The 21932-nt window shown below is 41.7% G+C and overlaps 1 protein-coding gene and 1 long non-coding RNA gene across 2 annotated transcripts in view; one reads left to right on the top strand and one right to left on the bottom strand.

The window, feature by feature from the left end:
* Window positions 1-628: 628 nt before the first annotated feature.
* Window positions 629-11249, bottom strand: LOC147259246 (uncharacterized). Its single transcript, XR_015117196.1, has 3 exons — window positions 11052-11249; window positions 9869-9925; window positions 629-2978 (listed from the first exon to the last, which is right to left on the bottom strand). It is a non-coding gene; the product is annotated as an uncharacterized LOC147259246 (long non-coding RNA).
* A 929-nt stretch (window positions 11250-12178) lies between these two features.
* The window catches only part of ppm1h (protein phosphatase, Mg2+/Mn2+ dependent, 1H), a 32624-nt gene continuing 22870 nt past the window's right edge, over window positions 12179-21932 (top strand). Inside the window, exons 1-2 of the mRNA XM_086209514.1 lie at window positions 12179-12632; window positions 21098-21263. Coding sequence (XP_086065640.1) covers window positions 12400-12632; window positions 21098-21263 — 399 coding nt within the window. The 5' untranslated portion in view covers window positions 12179-12399. The remainder of the gene's footprint in view (window positions 12633-21097; window positions 21264-21932) is intronic.

Genomic DNA, 21932 nt, shown 5'->3' with positions numbered 1-21932 from the left:
GGGCTAAATCCAGGTGTGGTCTCACAAATGATTTCGTTACTGACGCTTCATGGAGTGTCGACATAATTCCTGAAATCTCTGGTGTTGTTTTCGCTTGCAACTCTGAATCCACAGCGAGCCGGTCTACACGCAGACTTGATGAGCCATGTGATTATTCAACAGTGTGACATTTCCAGTGAACAATGACGGAAGACAGTGGAGTCACTGATGTGTCCCTTCAACGAGCAGCACAGCCCCACAGATATGAAAAGGCTGCGGCGCTGATTGTTTACAGATTGTTTTAAATACCTGTCAGAGAGAAGTAGACAAAAGCCCTCTTACCTTACTCACACATTAACCTTGCTTTCATAACAAAACACTTTAAAAGCAACATTCGTGGTTTGCTGGTTGCGGCCCGCTGACCTTTCCAGCACAGGAAAAAGGAAACCTGTATTTTGCAGGCTTTCAGAAGCATCTCTGTTGGATGTCTGGCAACAGCTCCCGGCAAGAAACAGTCAAGCTCCTCACCACACAAGACGATTAATTCTTTTTTATTTTTTCCTTTGGATAACAAACGCAGTTTCACAGGTGCTTAAAAACTGAGGTTTGTTTATCTTACAGGACAAGGCCAAGCGAGCAGTTTCTTCCATTTCCAGTCTTAAAGCTAAGCTAACATGCTGCTAGTGTCTAAACTATTGCAGAGAAAGCCAATAGTGACATTTTATTTTAACAGCAACATTTTTTTGTTCAGAAAAGAAAGTCTTAACGGTTTAAGATCCATGTGGAGCAGCAATAAAATACTTTCAAGTAAAAAATAGACAGCAAGGTGGATTAATCATCCAAAATACTTGGAACATTATTTCTGGACAGAGTTGTTGCTGTTTCATCCTTTACAAAATATTATCAGGAAGTCGTTTTAATTTTACAATGTGTCAAGCCAGATACACGTCAAGTTTCAAGCCAAGTTTAAAGATACTGCGAAAAAGGAAATGTGACTTAGGCGCATTCCCATTGACTAATTTGAAGAGAATCAGTTAAGCAATCCAGTGGTTATCTGACAGGTAGGAGGAGAAGATGTCACCTTGACCATCCAGCGAAAAATGGAGAGTTCTTAACGAATTACTTTCAGTTGGGCAAGTTGTTCCTTCTTGCCAACTATCAGCCATGTTGCAAACCATCCAAAGCCATTTAAGGAACAGCCAGGAAGACAGCAGCAGGAGCAGCTGGTCATTTGCCTGATTTAAAGTCCTTCTATGTTAGAGCTTTTTGAAAGAAAAGTGTTTTCAAACTCCCATTTTTGAAAAACACAAAAACTTCCTCAAGGGAGCATAAAAACATCCGATGCCATTTCCAACCATATTTTCAAATACAAGTCTTCAGATGCGCATCATGGAAGCTTGAGTGATTTGATGAAAGCTGACCTGCACGACTTGACGAGTACATGACAGGTTGACGAGTGAGGAAACATTCTAGTTTTATAACTTGAGGTAACTCTTAAGTGTCAATTGCATTCAAACAGAATGATTACGATCAGTATGTGACAGCACAACTGCATTTCTGAAGAAATTCTATACCTCCTTTGAAATCAAAATTGCACAATTTTATAATCCGGGAAAGATTAAAAAAAAAACCAAAAACATTATTGTGTTATTTACTTATCTTGATGTTTTCTGGCATTAAGAGGAATACAGTCGTCAGATAGTTCTGTTTGTTCCTGGGTGGTTAAAGTGCTCATTTCAAGGTTTCCTATAAATAAACCATTCATCTCTTTACTCTCAGCGGTTCAGTCCATCCATGATCATCTGACCTCATCACATGAGGATTTATCAGAAGGAAGGAGAATTCCCACAGGAAATAATGTGATTCCATCAAAAAAGGTAAAATCAGTCAATACCTGCTTCAGGGACTGGAAGCGCTCGTTCTGGGAGAGAATTAAACAAGCATCAGATGGTTCACCCGGGATCAAGTGGCTACTTACGATGCCATCTAAGAAGTGTGTCTGTAAGCATGATGGACACATCTCAATTTCCCAGTCTAGCAGGCGCTAAACATCTAATTAGACGTGCCAATCACTTAGTTGCAGGCTGGTTACGCCAACACAATCTGGCAAATGTCACACAGTCCCAGTCTGGACTGTGCAAATACTTGAGAAGGCAGTGATTGAGTTTCTCCAGAGAGTGGAAAAACTTCCAGTTGAGCAGTTGGATAAATAGACACGAGGTTCATACGATAAGTAGCCATTAAAGAGACTCTTTGTAGCAGGACATTGAATTTCAGCCTATAAAAAAAACCCAGACATCCATTCATAACATGACGGTGTCAATGACATAATATATATCATCTGACACCCTGTCATGTCAATGCCCTCTTCTTGTTTTTTGCACTTTGATTAATGTCTATTTAACACAGGAAGGACAATCTGTCACAAAATCTATTTCAACACTCACACTCTCGCTGCTCATAGGTTGAGATGAATGGATCTGACAGATGTGAGTGAACAGGCTTCAGTTTTTCAGCAGCAGTGACGTTCATAGTCTTTGTGACCTTTGCGTGTTTTATATGTCGGTAACAGAAGTGGAGAGAAAAGAGGGGTTAGACAAAGAAGACCCGACTCCTCAGCTGCGCTTTTGACGGTAACTGCTCCTACATCTGAGGAAGGATTTCATTCATTCGCTGTTTCAAATATCTCTCCGGTATTCAGCTTGACTTCAAGTAGTCATTTACAGTCTTGGAAAATCTCTCCAACTTCCAAGTGGTTTAAAAGTATACATATAAAAACAAATAAATAAAGCCAGTGCTCATTGAATAGAAATTTCCCATAGGATGCACAATTGCGTAGTGGAGCTCTCTTTGGTGAACCATGAAGAGACGATTCTTGCTTCCTTTCAGTAAACAACTTTTCCCTCGCAGGAAGAGAGTGATGTTTTCTTTTACCGTTTGGACAATTGTTGCAGCAGCTGGCTTCCCTCCACCTGACACCCTGGCCTTTCCTCACACCACTGTAGAATTGGTTATTGGCAGAACAGTGAAAGAGAAAGATTAAAGACATTTTGTCATGCTCTCAAAGGAAAGTTGCTTTGGAATAAATCGGGATTTCTGGCTCCCAGTATTCAGTATCAGCCTCAATCACATGCAGGCTCCCTCTTCCTGCCTCGTTGCCTTTCCCCCATCCTCCTTGAAACAGCTCGCATTCCAATTTACTATTGTTTTGTTTAATCATTTGTGAAGGTCATTCATCTCATGCCACAAACAAGCGTGCTGGTACACAAGATTAGAAACTCGATTGTCACTTCCTGGTAATGTGACAGAATAGAAAAAACACAAAGAAAGAAAGAGAGTGAACAGATTTTGAAAGTGCCCTCCCCCCTCGTCCTAGTTTTCCTAAGCCATATCTCTAGAGGAAGTATAACCTCCCTCTTTTTTTCCTAGGTGAATAAACACTCATCATTTCTCCTAGTGTGTTGATTTAAAAAAATAAATTTTTGTAACTGTCAGCATTTGTATTGTTTGGTGAACTCTGCATCTATAATTTATTGTGTCCAAGTAGCACAAGGTGTTGTTCCGGTGTTTGTCGCTGAGGGACAGGAAGGCAATCATTGTATGATGATGATGAGGTCCAATAAAGGGCAATAAATCAAGAAGTAAACTTAGACTCTCTTAGAAAAGCTGGAGGGAAAAAAAAAACAAAAACAGAAATGGCCAAAAGAAACACGGATGGTAATCGGTAACGCGGTAATGTAACACAGAAGAAAGAATCATGTGAAATAGGTCACGTGACAAATTTACAATTACTACACTTTTTTATGTACCACTGATTTGCAGGACATCAAATCATGGTGGAAGTTCAGGTCCAGTTCAGTTTTGTTTCAGCATCACACAGGTATTAGCATATAGCATTTTGAAGACGATTAACGGTCAAAACATTGATCAAAATGTGCTTTGATGTTCTTTGGAACGGATGGACGTCATACAAAGGTTGCAAACAGATGTGAGATTGTGCAGGAATCAAAGGCAGAGGCAGAGAGTGAGAAGAGCCTATAGGATTTGTTATCAGCACCGTCATCTGTCATCGTTCCTCCAGTATAAATAACATAGCAAATAAATGCCACGACATTTCTGGAGTCATTTATTACCGCAGTTTAGTTTCCATGGGCATTCTTTGGGAAGAGAGTTTCGTTTTATGTTCAAAGATTTTTTTTTTTTCAGCTTTTTAACCGAGTAAGACAATGAATTTATGCTTGCTTCTCTGCTTTCCCAGAGGATTCTGGGAAACATTAAAGTGAGCTGGTTCCTCTGGCATGGATAGTTTAAAACATGTGGGAAGAGAGATAAGCTCTCCCACAGCCTGGGCAGCAAGGGACAGTGTACGTGTCAGACTCTCTGACCCTCTCCTAAATGGTCTGCATGCCGCAGAGCTGCTTGGACAGTTCGATGCCTCCCAGAGAATTATGAACCAGTGGCTTGTTCCCCGCCAGTGACAGCAACAGGCAAGTGAGTGAGCTCATCGCCGTCTTGAGGGTCTTAACCAGCCTTTGCACATTTGGATGATTCGGATGAATTGAGAAGAAGTCTAGCTTGCTTCTGTTCTCCTGATGATGGAAAACTGCAAAAATTGCGGAACATCACTCCTGCTAGACTCTGCGGCCGGTTTAGCACCACACCTGGCTCCCTCCAGCCACTTCCTGACCAGCACGTGCTGCTGATGAACATGGAGGGGAGACTGGACCTGACAAACCTGCGGTAACTGCTGCTCTTCATCACACCCGCCCAAGGTTTGTTACTCTGCCGCTGCAACCACTAGTCAACAGCCATATTCACGTGGCCCAACGCCACCGACAACAATCTATGTAGGGGAGCTCGCCGCAATTACATGGGGTGTGCCTACTAGTCTAGACAGTAGAGACTAGAGACCAGGCCAAAGAACACAATTTAAAATATATATCTACCTTACTGGCACATGATTAGCAATCACACAACGTCTCAGTGATAAAGGTTCCCCAAGAGTAGATTCTGGGGCCTCGACATTTTAATCTGCATCAGTGACATCAGGAGACTGTGTCAGCTGAGCAGGAGTGTTGACCAAATCCTGACAGATAGAACACATTACATGTGTTTCGGGGTACTTGCCAATTTTTGTATTTGTTTTGAAATTCTACTCAAAGCACGTCATGGTCTTGCACCAGCCTACTTTTCTGATAAGCATACAAGCACTGTATGAACATTACAGTGCAAGAGGTCCTCTGCTTTGAGGCAGCTTTAACTCTTCAGACCCCGAGTCCTAACCAGAGTGTTGGGGTAGGATCAGCCTGCCTCTTCAGCCTGGCTTGAAAAATTGAGAAGAGTTAACGTATCAGCTTGTTACACATCTGTTAAACACTTGGAATTCCACAGAACTCCTCAGAAGATGCTAACCAGAGAGTGGATGGCTACAGTAGAAATAAGACTGTGTACTTATGTGACACAGTATGTGATAGCTTTGTACCAGACACACACCACAACCACCCAAATATGAGTAGCATGTCAGGATGTAATAGCTGAGTTGTTGCCTAGAAACCAAGAGCAGGTTAGATTGGTTCAGTAGACAATGATTAATGAAGAGTCACAGCAGTTTTTTACGCCGTTAGCAGGGAAAAGAACAACTGAGAACCTTGTTTGCTATATTGCTTACAGAGAGTTACTTCTAATACTTTCCTGCTTCGACGCTCCAGGATCTGACAGAGCTGTTGCCTTGTTAGAAACGTCTTAATCAAAACCTCACATCTGTTATGCAACAGACGTGGTGATGTGGCTGAACGTCTGAAGATCAAAGATGCAAATTTGTTTGAAATTTGAAAAGAGTAGGTATTGTGAATTTCTTAAAAAAAAAAAGTCTTAAAATATGCATTTTATGTATTTATGCATGCCATCATCATACTGACTGGTCAACTGTTCTTGGATTATGATGAATGCGGGTAATGAGTGACATCCAAACCCCACTGAGAGAGGAAAATGGTTTGGATATAAACTGACATCAGAAACAAAGACCTATACCCCACTTTTCTCGCCATATACTGTAACGCCGCCTTCCCCTCAGTTAAACCAGATATCACATGATCGTTTTGACGTTAGTACGTTACTACTTTTACTCAGCATTTTCATGCCTGGCTCATTCTCATCTTTTTCATTTTGAGTTTTTAATGCTCCCGGTATCCAAAGGCTTCTTATATCTCACATGCAGCATTTTTTCCCAAACCAAAGATGATCATAGAAACTGTTGGTAAAACTGAGGCAACGGTTTCACACATCTATTAGACATTTAAGTACTACATGAAAACTCTCTTGTACGGGTTACATTAGGTCTGGTACCTCCTTAAGGCGACCCAAGATCTCATGTGCACGGTAGGCTAGACAACGATCATGGACATGATTGCGGCCATTTTCTACACCATTCCTGACTGAACAGTGGGAAACGTGATTGTTGTTGGAAACAGGAAACAAACAACGAGCCCCCATGGAAATGTTCCCTGACTCTTTGATCCACCCCAACCCCCTCCGTACGAGGCTTTCCTCCTTTGCTCCAGTTGCATCCTTTTCTGTCACCTGGTGCTTTCCCACCATGACCTGTTGTCCCCGTTAAAGTGATTAATAGAGGAAAATCATTCGTTGTTGTGTTATAGCATTTACTTTTGAGGCTGGCAGTGATGGGGCCCTGCTGTGGATCTCTTTTTGTGTGAAAAACAAAGGCAGGAGCCAATAAAAACAGATGATTGATGGAGTTAACCTAAAACCAATTCTGAACCATGTTCTTTGTGTGTTTATTTAGGTTTACATGTTTTATCATGGCCTACAGAGGATAAATTGTTTGTTTTTGGAGAAATGTAGAACATCATGAACCTTTTTATTTTTAATACGTACAGTCACTGACACCCTAAAGTTATAAAAACCCATGTACTGACTTTGTGTGATTGATTATCTCTGCAAAGGCCTCCAACCCTCAAAACAAACAAACTCAAGTTTAATCCCAACTAAAAAAAAAATACACGTCTTTATTCCCTTTCCAGGGGCAGACCTTAACTTTGCATGGAGGAAGGTGTTTACCACAAAATTAAGTAGGCTGTAATAGATATAAATGGTTTGAGGAGTCTCACCCTGTGGACCTCTCGGCCCCCCCGTCAGTCCTATGAGGAGCTGTGGAATTCGGTCCCATCAACACTCATAAATCATTTGAACAAGACAGTTCCAACATCAGCACTGGGCCTGTGAGGTAGGAGACTAATTTCCTCTGTTCATCACAAGAAAACACACGTGCTTTGGTGTGTGTACATGCACTAAATCCCTAAAAATATATACCTGCCCCCCCCCCCCCCCCCACACACACACACACACACACACACGGAGCCTCGATTTACAAGAGGGGAGGTTTACCCTTCAAATTCCGTGTACAAGGGTGACATCTAGTGGTTACTGAGTCAAACAACATTGTCACAAAACTGTAATAAAATATTGACCATCAATGTCACTTAAACAAATAGATAGAGATGGCGATAATAATACCTTTTACATAAATTCTGCAGCTGTCATAGCAGCATTCTACTTCCAGAAGTAGTAGTAGTAGTAGTGGTGGTAGTAGTAGTGCTGCTGGAAGAAGTATTCGTGACTAACACTTTTTAAACAGTCTGAAATGAGTGTATTTATGTTACTTTGATGAGAAATACAAAAGGATGCAATGCTGATATGAATACATGATTAACGGCCTTTGCAACAATCCTCTCTCTCTCTCACACACAGGTTCACCACATTGGGATTATCTCCCACTACAAGTGTGTGTGGGCAGCCGTCTGTGTCCATCTGTGACTTAGTTATCAGCTGGCCTAGCAGGCTGATTACACACACACACACACACACACACACACACACACACACACACACACCCCTCTTGACCTCGTCATCATTCTATCATAATCCTGTGTTGAATAAGTCTGACAGAGCTGGAGGGACGTGATACGAGGGAGTGGACATTAAAAATGGAAACACACTGAAGTCCCATGCAGGACGACAGTAGTATAACTACAGTAGATATGAATCTAAACTGAAAAGATGGTCAGTCGGACCATCATCAGGTCTGATGAGGACGAGGTGATCAGTGGTCCAACTGCATTGTTTTAGATTTTAGAAGGAGAGAAGTTTTAGTACTCAATGATGGTCACAATGATGTCACACATGCAGAAGTGTACTGTAGAGAGAGAGAGAGAGGGCGAGAGAGATGCAAAACGACAAACTAAAACCTAAAAGAACGCAAAATTGAATTTGTATCAATAATCTAATATCACCAAATGTTTCAATTTTAATCCTGCGGGGTAGAACTGGGCCACCATGTGGGGTTTTTCTATTACTGGCATAAAGTATATGGTTGCATTTCACTTTTTTTTTAATGTTCATAATGGCTGCCTGAGAGTTGTTGGGTGGATTTCTAGGTGCGTGTCATTGTTTTCAGGTCACCGCGAAGCTTTGTTCCCCCTTACATTAATTACTTCCTCATTGCAACCAGCTGTTTCATTCCGAAGTCTCTTGCCAAGAGTGATGTGATATTTCATTCATAAAACCAGACTGGGTTTCTCCTCTTGAAAATCTACGCAAGGCGCGACCCTGGCGAGACTGCAAACACAAAGCCCATATCTTCTTAATGCATTTTTGATTACCATGATTATTGTGTTCTGGAAAATTGCTCATTTCAATTCTCTCCATGTCATGTGACCCAGTGACTCCAAATTAATATCAGAGATTATATCAAGATGAAAGAAAACTGTGTATTGCAGTTAACTGTTACTTGTACAATTTACACGAGTATATGAATGTAAAATTCTGCAATTGCTTCTATGCTGTGTGACCCAGTGAGTCTGAATAAATACAAGCATACCTACATTAGAATATTTTATTTTTACTGCCTTCTATATTTTATTAGAATGTTTTAATGGAAAATTAATCGATTTATTTAATTAGCCGCCATGACATGGAAATAAATGACTGTAGATCAACACTAGATATTATATTTCATTTGAATTCAATACACTAAGCTGGTTTATTTTTAGGCGTCTTAAAGGATATTTAGGAATGAATTCCTGTCTTTGATGTAAGAGTAACTTATGCTAAACAGCAGCAAAAGTCATGAATTATTAATCAGGCATAGTCTGCCAATTTGGCAAATCCACTTTCATCTATAGTTCATTCCTTTCACAGGAGACATTCTGTATAATGAGAGAGCTTTCTGTTTTAATGACTTGTAAACACAGAAGACAGCGCGCGGGTCGGTCACACGCTGCTTTCAGGTACTCTAAGCTTGTCTTTTAATAATCAGACTCTTCCTCGGGACATTATCAGACGGATAAAATATCCATTCAGCCTTCGAAACAAAACGACATGTTAATGTATCGCATGCAAAATGCGTTTCACGCGTCGGTCATTTTAAAGGGTAGGAATTTTACATGTGTTGAGTTCACGTGATGCGATCACACAGAGTCGTGTGGAGTACAAAAATGCGGTGTGAACCATGATGATGTGATCAATATGCATTTTTGGTTTTAAAAAGGTTCCACTCGTGAATTTATTTCACGTGACTTGCCCTCAAATCGCACTGTGGTTCACGCTGAAATGTTTTCAGGGTAAAAGACTTTCATGGATCTTCGTGAATTTCACACAAACATGTTATTTATAGCCTCACAAATATCAGATCAGGTTTAAATATTGAAATTCAATGTGCAGGTTTCTTTGTAAACCTGAAATCTGTTGGCTAATATAATAATTATCATAATAATAATAATAATAAAAAACTCAGGCAAGCTTTGACTGGAAGGTTGATGAAGCAATGAGATGAAATGTTGTCCGGTGTAAATGGATTTGAGTGAATAGCTACCTGACTCCAGCGGTGCCTCTATTTCAACGATATCACCATAAACATGCCGATTTATCCCTGCGGCACATTTAAACACAGCTTGAGCTGAGGCGTTGGACAAAAGAATATCAAAAGTGCAAAACGCAGTTAAGACACCACCAAAAACAAAAAGCAACTGTAAGCCTTCCCTCTCCAGGATCCCTCTCAACCACGATATTGAGTTTGACCCTTCACCAAGCGGTGCAGTGCGACGTCAGGACCAGAATGACGCCTGCGGGTCTGATCTGTGGCCTCTCTGGTGGTTTTGAGTAACGGATCATTTTGTGAGGTTCTGGTCTCCAAAATGCAGCTGCAAGTGTATTTGTGAGTTCATGATATTTAGATATATACTACTGTAACTTGCTACTTACTACTACTACTATAAGTACTATTATTACACGACTCAAGTTTAGCTTCCTGTGTAGCTGACTTGACTTTTTTCACTCCAAGTTTCGGTTTCTCCCACTCGTCTTGTTTTATCAGGGACAAGTAGAGAGAGAATGCAAAAGTCCTGTCCATGGTGAACCCCGCCTCTCGCCCGTAGATGCTGGGATAGGCTCCAGCCCCCCCCCCCCCCCCCGCGACCCTTACTAGTAAGGAATAAGCGGAAGATGATGATGGAAGTAGAGAGAGAATGCAAAAGTTAGCTGAGTGCACTCACACTATCTCCATGTCTGGGGGGGGGGGGGGGGGGAGAGAGAGAGAGAGAGAGAGAGAGAGAGACTGATTGTGTGGTTCCATGTTGTGAGGCTTGTTCCCTATTATTTTATCCGTCCTTATGACTTCCCTCAGCGTCCTACCACATGTCTACATTTCACCATCTACATCAGTCAGGGTGCTGACCTCCAACAGAACAGCCTCATAATAAATTGTGCAACAGGATAAATGGAGACGTATTCTAGAATAAGAAAAATTCAAAGCAAGAGGACATAATGAATAAGTCATCAGTATGATTTAGTTAAAGCTAATATTTAATAATTTGTGGAATCTTACTGATTATTCAGAGGTCCCAAACAAATAAATACCGAATGGTGGAGTCTGAGCTCCAGGCAAAGCAACGTTTGACAAATTTGGTTGAAAAGTTTATTGTCTATTGGATAAAATATTTAATACTACAAAGCTATCTGATAGTTGAGCAATTCCAAGAGGCTGGTAGAGTACTTACACAAAGCTTTGTCTGGAAAAGGGAGGCCCACTGTCTCAGACCTTAAACCTTCACGTTCTAGAGCAAATGTCCGTCAACCAACTCTGCTTCTGTTTCTATCAATTTTTACCAAAAGCAAAACTTTAAAATTTATCATAAATAATTTCCTTAACTCAGGAGGTACTTCACCATTGAGCCACGCCAAACAAATCTCCCCGGTTTAGGTATGCTAACCAATCACATACCGTACAGGTGCGTGCTTCCGTGATAGCGCCGGAAGTACTTCAAAATAAAAAAGAAGTGTCACATCCGGCAAGGTACTTCGCAAAATAAAACCTGAAGGTAATGGTTACACTTAGAAATAGTTTTGACATTAATTTACAACCATTTTTGATTAGGTGTGTCAATGCAATTCTACAACATTAAGGTTAAAATATGGCACAACAGAAAACACACTACATATATATATATATATATATATATATATATATATATATATATATATATATACATATATATATATATATATATACATATATATATATATATATAGTGTGTTTTCTGTTGTGCCATATTTTAACCTTAATAAATATTATATTTACATATATATATGTAAATATAATATCAGCATGTATTACTTCTAAATTGATGATATCTCTACTTTTGAGATCATGTGACATTAAAATAATCAGTTTGTGTCATAATAATTTGCTCTGTTACAGCATTTTTTGTTTAAAAAAATGTAGTTGTAATTATTTTATACTCCCTCTTCAAATTTACAAAAATTATAATTTCCTGTCCTATACTACAAGGAAATTCTTTACATTTTATGAAAAATACTGAGAAAAAAATAACCTTTGTTTGATTTTTTTTGTGTGTGTGTGCTCATTATATGAGAAACAATGTAATGTCCAAAATTTACTTTTAGAAAAAAAAAGTCTTAGAAACAACCCCCCTTTTATCATACTGAGTGTTACATTAAGTGTAATGAATGCAATTATTAGCAGGATTGTGTGTCTCTGTGTGGTGTGCGAGGGTCCTCTCTTCTGCACCTCGCCCGGCGGGAGGTAATCGTCAAACCCGGATTACGCACCTTTTGACCTCCAGCTCTGGCAACAGACTGCTCACGGAGAGTGCGACCAAATCCACCAGCAGCAACCGGTTTGTCACATGACCAGTGTGCAGCGCTGCCTGCCTGTGTGTGGGTGTGTGTGTGTGTGAGTAGTGTGTGTCTTTTATTTCCGCGTTCACGGAGGGAGCACCGGATGAGTTTTTACGGCCACTGTGCGTCTGCCTTTCACGCCGCTAACCTGAGTCGCCGTGCGGCGGGAGACAACCGCATCCCCCGGAACCACGCTGCCGCACCACCATGCTCACGCGGGTGAAGTCGGCGGTGGCTAATTTTATGGGCGGAATGATGGCTGGCGGCTCCAACGGTGACCATCACGGCGGCTCGGATCTGCCCCTGAAATTCCCGTATAGCAGACCGGAGTTCCTGGGGCTGTCCCCGGACGAGATCGAATGCTCAGCGGATCATGTTGCGAGACCGATCCTGATATTGAAGGAGACCAAGCGGCTGCCGTGGTCCACCGGCTACGCAGAGTGAGTAACCTGTATGCGTCCATCTTTTCTAGCAACAGCATCCTCCTGCCTGGACCAGAGCAGTCTGGGGATGAAGAATAAACACCAGACACGTTTACCATCAGTGCTGAATTAAAAACAAGCCCTTTTCCTCTGCTGATGTATCGGAGTGTGCTCTCTCAACACCTGCCCCTACGTTCCAATGGGAGGCGAAAACCAGGAGACATAAAAACATGCCTCCACCAATCACACTGTCATGAAGGTGCACGCTTCCATAGAGGAGAAAATAGCAACAGAAAGATTTACAACCTTTATTTCTTGATGTGATGATGTTGTAATTACAACAATATTTCACCATATGCTGATATTTTATAACCGCTGTAGCTGAAAGCCAATATTTACTGATATGAAGTGTATAAAAATGAGTTTCTGTGATACTCAGTTATTGCACACACCACAAAAAACACACGTAAACAGTGGGAATTTGACAAATGAGAAGCATCAGCTGACTTTTGCCCACTGATATCACACCATACATTAAAAACATGTTCCCACTACATAGAAAATGCTTTTCCCCATCTTAAATGAAGCACTATTTTCTAAATCATCGCATGTCAACCCCATCATCATCATCATCATCATCATCATTTTGTATTTCAACAAATTTCTGATCCCAAGTTCTCTGTCCTGATGTGGCATGTAAACAGTAGCATAGCGTAATTTAATATTATAGAAAGATAAGCTATTACTGGTTACGATGAAGGGATTTGTCGTCTGACTCCACTTTTTGATCGACATCAGCAGAAATATTATTACATCTTTTGTCCATCCAGCAGTCAAAATCCCTCAGACTCTTGATTTTCTGTCAAAAATGACTAAAAAACATTAAATCTTGATATTTCAGAGTTTGGTGAAAGCAAATGTTTGATATTTCTGCTTCAGAAAAGACTGAAATGATTAAACAACTGTAACAACAGGATGCGGCTGATTTTCTTTCAGTCGGCTAATAAATCATCTGATTAGTTGTTGCAGTTCTACATGTAGGTTTTGAACATTTTCCTGAACTTATTTTCTTAAGTAGAATTGAAAATGTTCACTCGGCCTGAAGGATGAACAAGAATCGTTCGGTCGTCTTGTCTTTTCTTGACCTTTTCTCCCTCTCTCATAGCGTCCGTGGACGCTGACCTATTATGACGATGTGTTTATGTATGAAACTGAACACAGCTGGTTAGAATAATGTCACTGTGACCTCACTTTTGGTGCACACTGTTTATTCACACAAGGAAATCGTCGGTAAACTGTACTTTGATCCGGTTTTATTTGTGCTTATGAGGCAAGCGGGAGCGCTGTTGCTCTTCCCCTCATTCAAAGTGGATGAACTGTACATGTTTCTGGCAAAAACACCATATTCCCTAGACCATGGTAGAGACAGCGATCGATTCAAGGAGAGCAGGTTTCCAGTATTTGCTCTTGCAGTGTTGACTTTGTCAGTTTAGCTCCGTCATCCAGCTGTATGACAGACCAACCAGACCAGAGATCATCTGCTCTATTATTGATGTCATGTCTTGTGTTTAGGCGTGTCCGATCCATTTGGCTCCCCTCATGCTCGTGCTGAGGCCGTTATAAACGGACCGTGGTGTGTTTTAGATCGGCGCGCCATAAACAGTGAGTGCAGCAGCTCGGCTGGGGAAGAACGGAGATCTTTTTTTTAATGTGGGCGGTTTGCAGTACACCGCAAAAATATATGGCAGAACGTGAGACAATGCAGACTCAGTGACATATTTGACTGTTTTTAGTGCTTTAGCGGGAACCTCGGGGTAAAACTACCCCTGATCTATTCAAATAAAACTTATTTCATTTCATGTAATTAACATTCATACAAAAGAATGCTCCACCCGAGAGCACGGCCTGGTGGATACGGAGACGCACTCGCAGCTGGAGAGGTGACCGTTGGGTCTTCGAGGCATTTCCTTCTCTGTGAGGGGACAGATTAGACTAAACTCACTAGGAAAAAATGCATTTCCCTCTGACATATTTCTTATCTTCATGCTGTTGAAAGGATGCTATGGTGGAGGGCCCACTTCCTTTTGCCTAATTGCTTAATCGAATATTCCAGACGTTCAGCGTGAACGTCTCTTTGCATCTACTGTTTCAGACCTGGACGTCCTGCAGTGAACTCGGTCTAGACGTGCACGTCGTCTGCAGGCCTGCTTGTTGCACGCTTGAGCTTCAACGAGACCTCTGCCTGTTGTTCCTGCTCAACAAGAGAGCAAAACAGCAACCTAATAATGTCAGGGAAAAGTGAAAAACCAACTTGAACACATTTTTTTACGGGCTTGTCTTACAGTGGGTGGGCTGTGACACATTTCAGTGGTAACCAATCAGAATTTAGAGGTGCTTCCTTCAGTCAGGTAGACTTTCGTTCCTGCTTGACCCAAACACAGAGGAGGGGGGAAGCCGTGTACGTGACACTGATGTTACAACAATTGAACACCATTGTTTGTCTCTCTCAACATCATTAAAGTCATCACGCTGGACTTTTGTCTCCACCTTCTGGCAGTGATTGTTATTACACACCTCTGCTAACACGCTAATGTCATGGACTGTGCCGTACTCAAACATTACCATTGTGGCTGTCATTTCCCCGTCATCTTCCTCATGAGGAAATGATCTTTGTCTTCATATCTGGACAACAATTCTAATTCATCAGGATTTCTATCAGTGTCCATGTCTGATAGACGTCTCTTCTTCTTCTACTCCTCTGCTGTAGCCATGCTCCAAACCAGTTGATGGAAACACACCAAATTAGCGCTTTCTTTTTTTTAGGGGGGCGGGGGGTTATCCACAGTTTGCTTGAAATTTTCTCGATAATTAATGGATAATATTTTATGTTTTCCCATAAAACGTTGGAAGGTTTTTACTTGATTTGGTCCCCCCCCCCCCCCCCCAACAAACAGTATCCAGTACACAACCAAGCACATCACTTGTGTTCGGCCGTCCTGTTTTCTGTGGTTGTAGAACTTTTGCCCGTCATTCTATTTTTTGCGTTGTTGTAATCCACAAAATGAAGAAGCAGAGCGATCTCATCATTTTACATTTTTCTTAATCACCCTGAATGCTCGGATTCCATGAACTTTGCAAGAACACACGGTGAAATACTGGCTTCACCTCTGCTGTGAAACTCATGTTTTAGCTGATTTTGAAAAGAATGTTGGTGTTATGAAGCCATATGGAGGCTGATTGATTGAATCAATGAATATCAATAAACCTACTATTAGGGGCTGAACTGCCCTAAATATGATGTCATACAATATAACAGCCATGACACCCAAACACATGGAACAGAAATGGAAGGAATTGTTTGTTACTATACCAAATGTTGCCAACTGCAAGACCAAGAAATGTTAGTAACAGATAATATTTCACTGTATAAACGGACAAAGAGAAATAGGAATTTGCCCCCTCCCTATTTCTTACTGCCCCCTCAGCTCCTTCATCCTGGTTCCTGGTAACTCGGATGATATCATCCAGTGACCTCACTGTACATGAGGACCCATGAGGACCTTAAGCTGTTTGAGCTGCATTGTTGTCACCCCCCCCCCCCCCCCCACATAGTTTTCCAGATTGCAAACAAACATGCTGTCGCTCTAACGACGATTTCTCAGTCAGTTCTGTTGATGACAGATCAGCCGGAGCAAATCTCAACGCTGCAGCGTGAACGTCCCGTCAGATTTACTGTAATTGAAAATAACATTGTCTTTTGTGATTAGTCAAAAGTATATACTGAATTCATTTTTGAAACGAGCATTGACAAACTGGAAGTGATCTAAATCATCTCGGCTCCTGTAAAATCTCGCTCGCTTTTCCAGATTCTGCCTTAACCGGAGACGGGATGATGTATACGTGCCCATTTGTGTAATCTGCCATGAAGAATTTTTAATCCAAGAAACGCATGAAGAGGATTTGAATTTGTTTCTGTCTGTACAAACCACCTCCCATTCATCTACAGTCCCAGTTGAGCCCTTTTAGTTAGCACTTTTTTTTTTTATAATTCAAAGAGCACAATTTATTTAGATCTTCTTTTTTTAACTTAAATGGGACGTATGAGTCTGAAGGATCAGTGAGGAGCCCTACTTCATGAAGAGATTTGATGCTGCTGCCAGGTGCGTGTGCGTGCATGCGTGCGTGCGTGTGTGTGTGTGTGTGTGTGTGTGTGCCAGCCTGCTGAGCCATACTGAGGATTTGTCAACAGCTGGCTTACCAGCAGGCTTCGTGGTAGTAAAATCTCACTGCCAGCGGAGAAAACCCGAGCCCTTATGTCATGATGTCATGAGATGATGTGATCCAAACAGATCCACTCAAAAATAAGTGCATCTGTAAGCTTGGCAGTCACATCCAACCCACTTTAACTGGTGCTGATGGTCATCACAAACAGAGAGAGTGAGGCAGCGTTTGATATGATTGGTGTCACATGACCAGAGAAAACAGAGCAAAGGGGCTGCGAAGTTTCAAAAGGTAAAATAAATAAATCCTACAACTCCAAGAATGCACTCCACCTTTACTTTGGTTATTATTGCTCTTACTCCATGCTTTCACATCTGTTTATCTCACTGGTTGTGGAGGCAACAAGGCTAACATCAGAACCTGACTCTATGTGCATCAAATGTGCTGGTACGAAGCGTTGGTCAAACTAAGCCTGAGTGATTACACATCAGGGCAGAAAAATTTTTGATATGTGGTGAAAGTGTTCCATGTAACAAGAGTATTTATGAAAGGTATTCTTTGATTTGGTGTCATAAATTATGGTTTGAAGGGAATTCCTGACCATCTTGGTAAACGTTGCAAAAATTACTTGCAAGGCAGTTACTTTCTGAAACATCTTGACGTTATATTTTAACATCCAGACCATAAATGTCAATATTTGAAGATTATCACTATCAGCAATAGGAGGAATCATAGAAGTGCATGTATGATTTCACAGGATTAATTGCTCAGCCGTTCTTTGTTTGGGGGTTTTCTCCTTCATACCCTTGCTTGCTGATAAGTAGGCCACTCGGAGACTGCTGGGGTGATCCATCCTGATCTGCTCCCAGCGGAGGCAGGAAGAGCAGTTCTGCTTTATGAGGGGGATTTAGCTGCACCGTGTCTGGGTGGGTGCACTGTCGGGTCCAGTGAGCATGATCATTTGGATGGATCAGCGAGTGCTTGTTGCTCTGGCGTGGGTCACCCTTTCATCTCTTTCGGCACACTGTCAGGCCTCACTTTAGCAAAGGTACTGCAAAACCGAGTTAGTCGGTGGTGCATTTCTGCCACATTTTAGGCAGCTAGCTTGCTACAGTAGAATGTTACATTCGATGTAACTCTAGCGAGCAAATAAAGTTCTGTGGAGAGAGTAAATCTCACCCTTTGACTCCTAAAGAGACACTCCAAGGGGTGTAACCTCTGTGCTCAAGACACTGTTGTCTTGAGTTCAAGTCAAGTGCAGGACATTGCCTGCCTTCACAGTTTACATTGGTGCCAGTACCTGAAAGGAAATTAATTTTGGGGGTGTGTTTGTAACATGAGACAGCGGGCACAGTGATTTGCAGACAGTGAATCTCACAACACCTCAGAGGGCCGTCTCATGAGTTTTAGCTACGTTGCTACATAGCACGCCTGTCTCCAGTTATTTGTGCAAAGCAAGTTACGTACACATAGTGTACATAACACGCTATCCCTTATCATGCCATGCAAATGGTTGCAGCATGAGGAGAAATCCAAGGATTGACAGCAAAAGCTCCAATTTTGATGAAAGAGCAAAGAAACAGCAAAAAAGTCAAAATGCACTCCTCCTGTCTCCTCTCCTAACCTCCTTCCACTGGCCAAAAACACTCTCCAACATCTGTTTTTTGTCTGCAATGGGAAAGCTGAACGAAAGGGAAAGGGAGCAATTGGCTTTTTTTGGCACGTTTGCCAGTGTTTAAAAAAACCTGCATGTACGTGGGTATGAGCAGTGGAAGGAGGGTATGAATTACATCTCAGCACAAGAGTGTTGTGTTACCGAGGGATTACGAGTCGTATGAATTGTGACAAGGTTTTATTGCGCACCTACTTACTCCTGTGACACGTCATGCAAACTCAGCTCCAGTCCAATCAATCCCTAATCAATATACATGTCTACAAGGTAAACAGGAGCAGCACCTCTGGATGTTTAGTCTGCTGGTAAGCAGACGTTCATGTGTCAAAGAAAAAAGGTGTAAGAGTTGGAGTTGGAAGGTGAAAAGTCTTCGTTACTATGTGTCAAAAGAATGTGAAGCAGAAAGTAGCTGAACAAAGTCACTGCCTGCATCAAGCATTTCCAAGATTGAAGCACGGGTATCTTTTTATGTTGCCTCTTGTTATTTTTAGTTAAACCTTTCCCTCTACATTTTTAGTATTTTTTTTTCGTTCCATTGCAAGCAGTTAAATAAATCGATCAGTGACACACTTTGCTTTGAAGAAGCACATGAACAGCACTTAATACACCCAGAGCTCGCCAGCGCTTTATCACATGATGCAGCACATGCCTTTGTGTTCTCTCTGCTCCATGGACAAGCTCCTTGCTACGAGGAAGAAACAATATAACGCTGTTGTGTCTTCAGCTTGCAGCAAAAACAATAGGCTGTCGTGATCACGTCATAGGATCGAATTTATCATCCTAGATGATCTGCTGTGAGACGGTGCAACAGAATCTAAAGATGGTTGTGTGAGTGCGCAGCAAGTACAAATAACCCAAGTGTGAACATTGGCCATAACCTACATTTATAACATTTAACAGATTATTCCACTTCCAGCTATAACACTTAAAACACTTTAAACTATAAAATAAAGTGGAAAGTCAATGATAAATGGGTGAATGGATGCTGAGAATCCAGGGAAAACTCAGTTAGCGTTGCAGCTCTGACAGTGCAATTAAGGCCAAGCCATTGTCTCAAATGTTGAAAGGAGGTAACTGAATATGACAGGTCTGGTGTCGGATACTGTGGAGGCCTCGGGGAGAGGATGGCTTTTCTCCAAAGATGAAAGGCTGGAAAGCTCAGCTAGTCTTAATCTAGTGAACTCGCGGGGTCAAATGAACGTTGCTCCCTGCAGTGCTTTGGTCTCAGACAGGCTGGAGTTTGTGGCCTCGATTCATTGCACGAACTGAAGAAACAAGAGTTGAAGGAAGGACAGCATTGCTGCTTTACTATGATTCAACCAGGGATTTAAAAAAAAAAACCAAACTCAGCTAATACATCAGCTTAATACATTTGGAATAAAAATATTTATTTGGCTACTTATGTTTATGATTTTAGAAAAAAGTTGATCCGTGTAAGTCTGAACTTTCAACATATATGTAAGCTTGTTATTCCGACTGACATCATCAATCAAAGTCAGTCTAGGTGATAATGCTGCTGGCCCTTGGACTAGATGTGCTTCAGCTGGCCTCAGATTAGCCCCTGGCATGTTCCTGTGGTCCCAGTGCAGCATTTAACCTGGAGGTCTGCACTCATGTGGGTGGGGGTCGTCATGGTGTGTGCAGAGGTGAAATATTTCTGGACAGGCGAGGAGACAAACTTCATTCTGTCTCAGCTTTGGGAGATGTCGTGTCTCTCTTAAATCATCTTAAACTTCAAGTCCGCTGTTTGACAGGGACCTAAAAGGTCAACCAGACAAAACACTCCGTCTATAAATCGATTCTTCCCCGGTTCATCTGCTCTGGGACAATGACAGCGGGCCGGTTAGATGACCTACTGGAGCTCTAACTCGAGCAGTTATTATTCTTAGTTTCTGGTGTACTCTCCAACATCGTGCAAGTTGAATTTGGCTAATTGCACGAATATTATTTTCTTCAAATATTCAATAGCTATCGTGATGATATCACTGCCATGAACTGATTTCTGCCGCAGTACTCCGGATGATTAGAGATCCGTAGATATGCATTCTGAAGGAGCAGCGCTGTGGGCAGCTGAGGTGTTTCTCTAAACTTGCATTGACAGCCAAAAGGGAGCCTGTGCTATTATTACTTTCAAGAATGAGGAAGCGGCAGAAAGCCCATTGTGTAAACAGCAATTAAAATCAATCTTTCTGAGTGATGGTCTGCTCAATTTCCTGTCACTTGTGCAACCCATGGTGTTGTCTTAGCTGGGGGCCGAGGAGCTCCTCCCCAGGACCAATTAGGATTATTTTTATTAGACCTATGGGAAGGAGGCGAGACTTCCTCTCATGTCAACAAGCATTCAACAGTATTTCATTTGTTGGCTTTAATTCTCTCTTGAAACACTTGGTTGAAAAATTCATGACAGGAGATGGCAAAATTAGTCACGTCATTTTTCATTAAGATATCAAAGACGTGTCGGTTTTCTGTTGAAAGCAGAAACAGAAAGTAAAAAGTGATGCCGTTTTCTTCTAAATACACTTTTTGGGGCAGTATTCAGACACGGACTGTAAAATTGAAGTTCTTTTTTGCCCCCACCCTCTCTGTACAGGGTTATCAATGCAGGAAAAAGCACATTAAATGAGGACCAAGCCTGCTGTGAGGTGCTGGTGGTAAAGAAGAGACCTGTCGGAAGCTTTACACCCAACCGGAACCCCACGCCCCGCAGGAGGTCTTCCCTGCCTAACGGAGAGGCTCTGGGCCTCAGGGACAACCTGGTAAGGGTAAATGAGGAGTGTCATGTCCTTTATTAAGACTATCTGAACACTCAGCTGCTTTAGAAAGCCAATCACAATGTGAGGCTGGAATAGGTCAGCAAAATCCCCCTAGTTAAGATGTTGTGGTACAGCTTGCTAGCGTTACATCACACAGACTCATGTAACGACCGCAGGAAGTTTTGAAATAGGAGCAAAATGTGTCATGATTGGAAGAAGATGAATGTCAATTTTTTTTTTTTAATTCCATATTGTTTTATTTGGAGCAATTAAAAGCACTGAGAAATTTTACAGAACAAGTATTGTTTCCCTGAAGTAGATGTAATCAATACTCTTTATTATGATGTGCCACATGACGAACTTCTAGAGAATCGTCACCCGAATCTGCAGCGCCCCACAAAGCTTTGCAGCAAGTTTCAGCTCCTACTTCGGCTTTGTGACGTGCGACTTTAGCTCATCGATCCATGGTGTTTGTTGAGAGTCGCAGCAGGCTGCAATGTTTAGAGAAAAGACGAGGAGAGAGGGAGAGCGAGCGAGCAGGAGGAACTCCGAATGAACTTTAATGTTGCTTTATAACTGCTGGATGTGTGAAAAAGGAACTCGCTGCAAACATGCACACAAATGTAGAAATGGATGATGTGTCAGTGTTGGGATCACTGCTCGTTTCTGCTG

This window comes from Aulostomus chinensis, chromosome 7 (assembly GCF_037954235.1).
Source record: "Aulostomus chinensis isolate RoL2024-O1b breed Wild chromosome 7, RoL_Achi_v1.0, whole genome shotgun sequence".
NCBI lineage: Eukaryota > Metazoa > Chordata > Actinopteri > Syngnathiformes > Aulostomidae > Aulostomus > Aulostomus chinensis.
This window is presented reverse-complemented; position numbering and strand designations above follow the sequence as displayed.